Consider the following 10,960-nt stretch of genomic DNA (forward strand, 5'->3'; position numbering starts at 1 on the left):
TGAAGATGAGACGTTTCCCCGTCCGGGGTCGGTGTTCTGATAAACGACTCTTTCAAAACATCATTCGAAACGGCTCGATCACACACCGCTGTTTGTGTTTGTCAGCTAATTTGCAGCCTGCCAGCCAGCCAGCCAGCCAGCGAAGAATATACCGCAGAGTGTCGCACATCGGAATCTCTCATAAGTACCGATCGGGTATAGAGTTGATAGGAAAAAATATTGCCAACATCCCGCGCATCCTGCGAGCGCAAACGGTGGTTTTCTATTTTTACTCCACAACTGTCCGGTCACCACCGTGTTGTTCCTGCTCTTCGCTATTGTGCTGTTGGAAAACACATTTTCGTAACGCGGTTTCGCGTAATCCGAAGGCTTTCAGCTGACTTCCTCAACTTTTCATCCAACAATTATCTTGCTGTCTCGGTTGGGCTGTGATCGTAGTCGGAAGATCACAATTCAAAATCGCTTCGTAGTGTGTGTGTGTGTCACAGTGTGTTGAATTGCACCATATATACGCACACACTTGCACACACAGTTGAGAATGAACGAAAACGTTCTAAAAATATGTTTTCTCACCCAATTCGCCCCACTGTCCGGTGCGACATGGTGCGGTGTTCCCGGATCATCTGTCTATTGACAGAGGGCGCCCCCCAACACACAGCCATGTCTGCGTTCCGTAGCAAATTTCACTCTTCGTTCACGCGCACAACTCGAAGAAAGGCATAAATTAACACCACAGGCTCCACGGCAAACACACACACAGACCAGCTCGTTTTCGGCGAAATCGCCGGCGAGCAATTAACCCAAACACCCTTTCCGATTTCCCCCAAAACACCCATCGTCCCATCGGTTTTGGAAAGTTACTAAATATTTATCGATGTACCGATCGTATCGTTTACGATCGCCGCCGCAACAACGCGTGGCAGGAGTTGTCAACGTTAATGGTGTTGTTCTGACCCAAATGCCCCTTAACCCTAATTTCGTGTCTCGGTTTTCTCGGTCCACTTTTTGTTTATGATCGCCAGAGACGTTGGTTGGATTTTAACACTTTATCAATTTACTGATATGTCTTTTTAAACTGTCTATGATTTTAGAAACATCATTCCTGTGCTACAAGGAACTACAACCCGCCGGAGGTAGCCCGCCCCACCGATCGAACGGAAGTCCCGGTGCTGGCCTTGACGAAGTAGACTCACTCGAGAAAACGTACCGCTCCATCTGCCTGATACAGACCTGCGAAGGTAAGTGTTGTGGGTTGGCTCCGCTCTCCGGATATATTTTTGAATGCAATTTTAATTGGAGTCTGGCCCATTCGCCACATCCGACATTCACAATTACTCCTCATTGACATGTTTACGTACTAATGCATCCTGAAGTGGCCGAGAAGAAGATTCTGGGAAGGGTTATTTTTGGTTGGAAAACGGACAAAATTACTGAAACACTCCGGAGTCATTTCCGAAGGTTCGTTGGCCATCGGTACAACTTTTGCTTGCCTCTTTCACTCTGTCTGTATTTCCTTCTTCGCCCCATTTCTCTATCTCCACACGTGCATGTTTCGCTCGCTGACATTCGCCATTTTCGTTGCACCGTCACCTGAAAACATCATGCGACATCAGAAGTCCATTCGCCAAGGGCGGGCCTCTCGATCGATCGATCGATCTCCATCAGACACATCTGACACCGTTGATCAGCCCCCGTTGGGCACACTTTTCTGTCTCTCATTCCAGTGGCGAACGGTGGAACCAATCGTGTAACGTTCCGGAAGTGCTAGAGAAAACACATGTACACCACCTTTTAACGCTTGTGGAGCACACCACCGTCACGATCGCCTCTGCACTCTTTTCGAGTTCGGCACCTCTAATCCGCACCAAAATCGAGCGCAAACACAACAGCGCGAGCCGTCAGTGCACCACTAAACGCGTCGTTCCGTGTCCGGTGTCCCGCAATAAATTGAGGTTTCAACCTGCCGCAATGTTCAAGTTCCTCTTTCCCTTCCGAAGGTATCACTTGCGGGCTAGTTGTGAGCCTCGACCATCACCACCACCATCGCGAAGCAATCAGACCTTAACCCCGCGCTAACTGTGCGCAATTTCCGATGGTCCGATGCTCCAGACCACGCGGCGGTCACTTAATGAATATTTATATGCCCAAACGAAAGGTCTGGTATGGCACCCCAATATGGGTTACGAGGTGAAGTTTGTGGCTTTGCATGGGTGCCCCCCGAAAACGTAGCACGGCGCATACGTCACGCACCGCACTTTCCTTCTTCACTTTCAAAGCCAAGTTTTCCCAGCGTTTCGGACCTCGTTTCTAGATCCTGTACCTTCGTGCTGTGTCAAGCGTTATTCTGGAAGTTCTCCAACAACTTAGTGTACCTTTCTTTTCATTCCAACACACGTCTTGCCACAGGTGATACGCACCTGTGGCAGGGAAACACAGCGAAACACACTGTTATACACTTTTGCCTCGATTCAGGTGTTGCTAAAAATAGTTTTGCACTCGATTAAAACAAGTATTGAACGCTCTTATAGCTTCACCATTTAGAAGACGCGACGAATTGCAATTCTATATGTTTCTGTACATTAATTTCCTTTAATGTCGTCCCACTTTAAATGCAGTTCACTAGCTACAAACCGCTTCTGCCGCTGCGTGACCTGCCAAAGGAAATGTCAATCAGCTGTAAACCGTTTTGCTACCGTGTTCCGTAGTGAGCAGTGCCACGAAGGTCCGAAGAAAGATGAGCCTCGTGTGCGTACCGTTGAATTATGTGCCCATATGTGGAGTATACCCCGGGGCTGTAGACTTAAAACATGATCTTCGCAAAAGTTACATGACATTTTCCCCGTTCACCTTGCTGCCGGATCTTTCCCGGGTTGATCCATGTTCCGGTGGCACGCGCTCGTAAAGTGATACTCGTCTTCCGTCACTCGGCTCGAAATACGATTCTCTCGCGGTAGGCTCGTGAGGTGTTAAATACTCAGCAGCACCTCCGTGGCCGGCTCCGAGTGGAACGATCGAAAAGTGATAATGTTTTCCAACGATCGCGGCCCCATCTGTCCGGGGGAGGGCGCGTCGAGTGGCTTGATCAGTGGCCTATAAAATGGCTACTTCGCTTGGCGTGCAGAAATGATTATGGTCGGTCTTTAACGTGCAAAGTGCAGGCTGTAAACTGCAGCCGCCGTCGCCGCCGTCGCCGCCGCCGCTCGCTGCCGGTTCGCTGCGTGTCTACTCCTCCGACTGCACAAACTGTGCAAAACGATCGCTAACACGCCACGGCGCAAGTAACGTCTTTATGATCGCCGATGCACTCCCTCTGCGAGGCAGGCGCCGACGTTTTATCTAATAAAACCGCGCTCACACGCCAGCCAGCCCAGATCGGAACGGAGGAGAACGGAAACCAAGGATGAAATCATCATCTTATGACGCGCGCACATTCCTTCCAATTTGCACTCTCGCCTGGCGGTAGGCAAATGGCCCAAAAGAACCGAAAACAAAAGCAAATGGTTTGCTGTTGCGAAATTAAAAAGCCCGGAGGCGGCTTGTGAAATTTGGATGTTCCATAACCTTCGCGCCACCGCCGCCGCCATGATGAGGATGGTCTTGAAGATCACTCTTCAAGATGGCCGCCAGCTTGTTTCAAGGTGGCCCGAACTGTGTTGGTGGTGTTATTGTTTATTCCAAACAACACATCCCGGACCGGCGCAATCATATTTCACTGTCAAATTGCTAACAGCAGTGGCTACGGACAGCGCGTGTCGTGTTTATTGGCACAGGACTTTCGTGTTACTGCCACTCCTTTCGCCAGGCGTCGGGTTAGTCAATAAGTGTCCGAGTTAGGGTATAAGAGGAATTGAGTGAAGTACAGGTTTGAGTTTTTTTCAGGCAGAGCCCTAGAGTCGATAATCTAAAGATGACCAGTTCAACCAGTTTAAGATATTTTCAAACAACAGACAGCGAGCTTAATTGAATTCAAATTTAGCATCAGCACTTATTGATCGACCCCTGACATGGAGCGTTTTTGCGACATGTCCAAAAGTTTGGCGACACAAAGAGTCGACTAGGAGACCGATGGAATTGGGAAAAATAGGAATCGTAGTGCGCAATGTGACCTTCTTGTGGTTGGTTCGTGCCAAAAAATGTGGATCTTTCATTCGGCGTGCCGCCTGAGCTCAAGGATCTGCTACTAAATGAAGCCGAACCCACGTACTTCTCGACCAAGAAAATGGCCGTGGTCTGATCGCCATGGACTGACGGGCGGGTTTATTTTCACGATGCAGTTTCATCGCACGATTATGACGAGCACTGGCCCCAACAAGCCGCCACAAGGAAAAAGCCAAAGCCAAAACCAAAACATCCGCCCACTGTCGATTCACGTCCACGGTGTGGGCCACCGTGCACCGTGGTGGCGGCGGAATTGCCGGTTGGCTATTTTCGTATTTGGAAGAGTTTATCTTCGTAGAAGGGCATTCTTTGCCACGTCGTTGCCCGTTGCGCCCGATGGCGAGTGCCATTTTGTGTGACAAATAATTGGCTAAAAATATTCCATCATTTCCGCGCAGCAGCACACTTGCTCGATGATGGCCACCGCCAGTCAGGTCGCCGTGAATCATTCCCACGTTAGGTAAAAATGGTCCTCGCCATGTTGTGACAGCTCACGGTGGCATCATCGGGCCATCCGACGTTCTGCGGGCGGAGAAAGTTTCACCCGCGGTGTGAGTCACTCTGCCGTCATCCGCTAGGAATGCTGCTCGGAAAAGGATGATTTTCACCTGTTTGCACCTAGCACCGCGGGTTTGTGTGTGTGTGTGCGAGCGCGCTTTGGAGTTTACACGAACACCACGACCGACCGCGAATTTGAAACGGACGGATTTTGGTGGAAAAATAGACTCGGATCCGCCCCGAGCGAGTGCCCCATTTGCGAATGTTAATTTACTGTGCATGGAACCGACGGGCATATTGAGACACGGCGAAGGTGAATCGCTAGGGGGTACACGAGAGTCATCTTTATTAATAAAGTTCGGAATTTTCGCGAGATTAGAATGGAAATCGTGGCCACACGATCAGCAATTCCTGTTGGTGTTGCACCAACAACCGCCATTCCGTGACTCGAGACGGATTGTTACTTGTTTGTTTAATCTGAATTTAATCTCCAACCAATTTCCACGACAACCTCAATTTTTTCCCCTTTTTTGCGAGCAAAGGTTCCGTCGACCGCTACTTGACCGTTGCGACAGACTGCCGTCGTAGGATTTCGAAGCCCCGAGGTCAGGGATTCACTTAGGTGACTCACGATGCATGTCTTCAGTTATACAAACAATAAACAATATTCCTTATTCTTCTTAAAGACAATAATTGCCTCATCAGCGGTAAAGGTTTGCTAAGAGATCGCGTGTAGGCAAGGCATTGTCCCTGATTTTCGGCAAGGATTCAATAATATGCGGATTAACGGTTAAGTTGCGCGAATGAAATGAATTATCAATCCAAAATGTATTATCAATTGATCATTTATTTTAGAAACCAGAAACATTTAATTCGAAAGACTCAATGTTTGCGGAGGACTCATAGCATCGTGGAATAGGTCTACAAGGAGTCATTGCTACTGTCCAAAAGTATGGTCCAAATGCTTCCTTGTTTTGATGATTTTTTGGTCCCGGACAATAATCGTGATTTGATGCACTTCGGGGGTGGGATCGGCTGAGAGTTATCCATTACGAGCACTTCTGTGCACTGGACGAACCCAGCGTAATAATCACCATCAAAGGAGAGAGCACCACTATAAAATAAATAGTGGCAAAGTGATAAATAACCAACGCCGATAGCAAGAGGACAACGATAGAAAGACGCGCTGTGTCGCTGCTTAATTTGTTGCGCTGTTGTTCGGAAGACGGAACACAAGCGAGAGAGAGAGATTGCGTGATGCTTTCTTTTCGTTTTTTACTATCGGACCTGTCCAAACAGTAAACATATAGCTCGCTATAGTGCTGTGTGCTGGGCCGACCACTTAAGAGAACCATTCCACCCTGTTGGGGGGAGCGGGAGAAAAGTTGAACCGCGCCATCATTATCAATTGAGCGTATCGCCCGCGCACGGGCGCGCCAAGTGTCACTATCCCCCCAGCTACCCACCCGCACACCACACGGGAGCATAATTTTCCACTCCGGGATCGCGAAAAAGAAGATCGCCCAGCGATGCGCGCGGCCACCGCACGCAACGCGGCACCCTCCTCACGGCACGGCAGCGGCACAATGAATTATTTACCGCTTTTTTTCCTGTTTTATTTTTTGTGTTTTCGAACGGAGAGCTCGACAGGGCGAGAGAGAGCACGTAAAAAAGTGCCACTCGTGAAAAGTACGGGCTGCCCACAATTTTCACCACCCAACCCGGCAGCGGTCGGAAAAGCGTGTTCGTGTGTCACTCAATTTCCTTAAGAGCGCACCGAGCACTCACTGAGTACACTAAGTCGTGAGTGGGGTGCAGACATTCGCGCGTGAGTGTCTGGCGCATGCGCTTCGTAGTGTCGGCGGCCCACTGGCCGCCTTCATTCCTCTACTCGACGCCAAACGACCAGGAAGGGGCCGGCACCGCTGTGACCAGAGATCGCATTTGTTTTTGTCTCCACTTTACCGTGGAGTTTCGGTTCCGGTGTGTCAGAGTGTGTGTGTGCGTGTGTGTGTGTGGCAAGGATGTTGAGCTACCAGCAGCGACGATGCTGTGCCCGCTCAGGTTCTAGTCAGTGGAGTGTTCCTGGAGCACCTGGTGCCACTCTCGTCATATCGATCGGTTGGTAGATCGTTACGGGAATTCCGTCACGGCAACTCTCGAAGGCGGGACATTCCCAAGGCGCGACATAGTTTTTCCATGCAGGCGCCGGAGTGCTGTGTGAGTGGTCGTATTTTTGGCACCGATCCCAGGGCCTCTCTGAGGGACCGCCCCAGTGCGCCGGCGTGCACGACTTGCGCACGAAACCGAGCCGGGATCCGCGAACGCCGCGAGGACCCGGGCCTGTGACCGAAAACTGTGGCCGACCCGAGGCTCACTCTTCGCTCGCTCTTCAGAATCGACCGACGCGTCCTAAGTTATTCGTCTCGGGGATGACTTGAGCGTTTTTCCTTCTTCCCAACTCGCTCTCTCTGTGCTCCTGAAGTGTGGAAAAGTGTGTCGCAAGAAAGAAAAACGTACGTCCTACGGGGGAACCTTAGTGCACCGATCCGACTGTGGATTGTGGATAGTTGGAAGTGGATTTTCTCTTGTGTGCTTGTAGCCCAACCCGGGGAGATCGCCAAATTTTCTTTGGTGACTCCTTCCGTTGGGTTTCCTTACGGCTGCGGTCCTACTGGCCCGCCTAATTCAACCGTTTTTTCGTGACCCCTTTCTATTCTCTCAGTTTAAGTCAGCATTCAGCGGACTGGATAACTTGAGACCTGTGCGTAGTAGTGATCATACAGCCTAGTGGAGTGGTCTGCAAGAGCAACAAATTCGACAACAACTCGGAGGCGAAATTAGTTATTATTCTGTTGTCTACGAAAAAGAAAGAAAGAAAGTGTCTGTGACCTCCGACCTATCGCCTGCTTCCCCGCCGCGAATCCAGCCAAAGAAGTGAAGCCAGTGGCGGCGGAAGGCAGCGAAGGAATATCTACCGAGAAGAGGGATTGCTACAAGTGTAGAAAGTTGTTAAGTGTTGTTAAGCGCGCATTGTTCGCTTTTTGAGTTTTTGAGTTTCGATTATTTTCGCTTCGTGTGCGTGTGTGTGTGTTTGTAAATTTTGGAGAAAAAGTCAATCACAAGGCTAGCAACCAGCAAGAAAGGGCTCTCCGTGTGTGTGGGGATCTGTTGCGTACGTTCGAGTACTGACGAGTGGCATTCTGGAGTGAAGCAGGATGCAGCGACCGAACCCTGATCAGCCACCGTTCCAGCTGCAGCAGCTGCAGTCGCAGCAGCAGCAGCATCAGGTGCGCCAGCAGCAATCGTCGATGATGATGCAACAATCGTCAACGACGATGCAGCAGCAGCAGCAGCAGCAGTTTATGAGCAGCCAGCAGGAGTTTTCGCAGCAACACCAGCAATTTAGCAGCTCCCAGCAACGGATCAGTAGCAGCCGCTCGGAGCAGCACTCCAGCGTGAGCCATCAAGTGACCCAACAGCGAGGTTAGTTGCCCGGCAACGAGCTGAGGCTGTTGGCTCAGAGGTGGTGATCCACTCTGCCCGCTCTGGTTATGTAATGCGAAACTGTGCCTACAGTGTGCCGTGTGTGAAATCACGGGGAAGTGACGAACTAGGCACCAAGGTCGGGTCCGGGATCAGTGGAAAGTCGGCCAGAAGTGGACCAGGGACCTTCCAGCCACCCCGTGCACTGCCCGGGGGTTTCCAAAGGCTCCTGAATGGCGAGAAAAATTGGAACTGCCAAAAACTGTGTGAAAAGACGTGAAAAGACCGTGTGTGCCGACCGAAGCACGGCTCTGGCGAGGCGAGCGAATGTGCTAAAAATATACCTTCCGTCGTCGTCCGAATCGTTCGTTCGGTTTGCTTGCGCACTGTGAAACGTTATTTTTAGTGTCGCACAGACTGACTGTGAATCTTCGCGCGCGCAGGTCCCGCCGCGCAGAATCGCTGCGGTGCGCGCTAGGAATTTCGCTCGCGCGGACACCCGCTCGGTGCGCTGGTCCGTGCGTTACTCCATCCGGTCCTGACTCTGCTCTCCGGCCGTCGCCTACGTGCGCGTGCGGGCGTGGGTGCTGCGTCCAAAGGACTGCTTTCGGTGGTGTGCCCGACTTTCTCTCGAGAACCAATCGGATGGCTGGCCTGTATAACTTCCCGCCGTGGCGGCACTCCGCGTGGCAGAAGTTGAGGCGACGGCGAGTTGAGGAGCAACGCAAAACCCACAGCCTGCTTATTTTAAGAAAATTGCTGCCCCGTTCGTACCGTTGATGATCAGAGCACCGTACGCGTGATACGAGCGTAAAAAGACGAAGACGAAGGAATTCGTTTCCGTGTGACGTACCCAATCCCCTGCCAGGGGACCAATTCATGGGGCGTGTGAAAACCTAGGAAAAATCCGATGCCACCCGCTACCGCTTGGATTCCGGTGACCTATGGGAAAACCCTAAGGTTCCCTAGCGTTACTCCCGGTCGATTCTCGTTAAAACGGGAGTTGGAACCTTTATGCGACCGAAACAAGAATCCAGTGCAGAATACCGTCCCTAATGGATGTGAGAATGTTTCTTTCTAATTGCTGGAGTCTGAAAGGTGCTTCCTTTAACACCTTTTTTCAAGTCGTCGACTCGGAAGCCCTGAGTCAGACGATTACGGCGGTTCCTAGACGATGTACATCGTGCTCAGGAATGGAACCGTTTTGGAAATGAGATTCAGATTTTCTCAGACATTCCACTAAGACCTTAAGGGTCTATAATTGTCCATCAATGAAGCCCCAGCCCCAATGAAGTTTGACTGGGAACGCTTTCTCACCCGACCCTTCGGAACAACTTTCATAGGCTCAAGCACACGCATTATAGTCTATTCGCATTATAGTCGCATTAAGACACTATTCTGAAAAGTTCTGGACCTATTTCGACCATCAAACACAGTCCAGTATTTTGTCGTATATTTTGCTATCACTCACTTCATGGAGAAAACTGTGAGGTTTCTCCCCAGCCAAAGGCGCGACCTTTTAATGCCTGTTTGTTAACAACTTCTGCCCGCCAATCAATTCTCGCGGTCGTTAAACAAATTGTTCCAGTTCTAGGTCACACAGTAGCAGCTACGAAGTTGCTCCAGTTACGTAGCGGTGGTCGGTCCTTTCCCGTCGTACCCGTTCCCACTACCATACACGGCCGGGTCAAGCCGTCCACCGTCCGTCCGCCGGCGGCCCATCCGTCGTATCAAATTTCTTACGCCATCTTACGCCACGCGCGACGCCCATCACGACCGACGCGTGTGGCGGTCATCAGGCCTCCCAAGTAAGGGGCTGAGCTGGGGCTGAGGCCCCGGTTGCCATATTTGGGAGTAAAAGAAACAAGTCGCCAGCACCGCGCGCACTGCTGGCTACTGTGTGCCCCTGGCCCTTCACGGACTCTCGTTGTCTAGCGCACAGACCGCAGTGTGTGTGTTGATTACCGAGAGACCGTGATTGTTATGCCGAGACCGTGCTCACCCAGAGCTGGGTTTCTAATGCGCCCAAGTCCAAGGTCCACAATTTTCCACCTGATACGAGGATCACTTTCCCTGGCGGTGATTTGGGACTGTTTTTGTCACCCGCAACCCACACGGCGGCAAGCCGTTGAACCGAACGGGACCGCGAAGTAAAAGGGGTTCCGGTGGGTGGGTTTCCAAATAAAAAAAAACCTCTCGTTGCCGTACTTCGGAGAGCGTGATGCCACAAACCTGGTGGTTATCTGTCGGTCGGCAATGCAACGGATGCCGATCTTCGAGCCGCGATCGATATCCCCGAGCCATGGGAGTGTGAAATTAATGCACCAACCAAACGCGGACCGCACTTAATGGACCTCCCGAGTGAAAGGCCCCCGGAGGCTCGCGGTTTTGCGGTGACGTCCGGTGAAGACCTAACCCCTACGCGGTCGCGCCCATGTTTACGGAAACCGGCGGATGCCGTTCGGAAGCGAAAGCCGCCCAGGTGATCCGTTTCCTTCCGCGCTGACCACAAGAGGAGCAGTACCGGACCGGACGCTCCGGTGGCCACTAATCTCCCAGGCCCTTCGATCGCGCGCCGAGGCGTGAAATGAAAATGAAAACGGATTTTGTAATAGACCCTACACTTGGGTCCGGGGTTTGCTCGGCGTACTCGGTGGCTCCGTGGTTTGATAATTTATCACTCCGTGTGCTCCGTGGTTTACAATTAATCGATCATCCACACCGAATGCGATCGCTGAAGGCAGACAAAAGTTATGCACATTATTATTTGCTTAAGTTAGCCAATCGAGTGTGGAGTGTAAACGACCTTTCGGCGTAC

At 51.2% G+C, this 10,960-nt stretch overlaps 1 protein-coding gene across 1 annotated transcript in view; it reads left to right on the top strand.

The window, feature by feature from the left end:
* The first annotated feature begins 7,874 nt into the window (after positions 1-7,874).
* Positions 7,875-10,960, top strand: part of LOC128279202 (titin-like) — an 84,143-nt gene continuing 81,057 nt past the window's right edge. The window contains 1 exon segment of the mRNA XM_053017920.1: positions 7,875-8,142. Coding sequence (XP_052873880.1) covers positions 7,875-8,142 — 268 coding nt within the window.

This window comes from Anopheles cruzii, chromosome 2, assembly GCF_943734635.1.
Source record: "Anopheles cruzii chromosome 2, idAnoCruzAS_RS32_06, whole genome shotgun sequence".
Taxonomy (NCBI): Eukaryota; Metazoa; Arthropoda; class Insecta; order Diptera; family Culicidae; genus Anopheles; species Anopheles cruzii.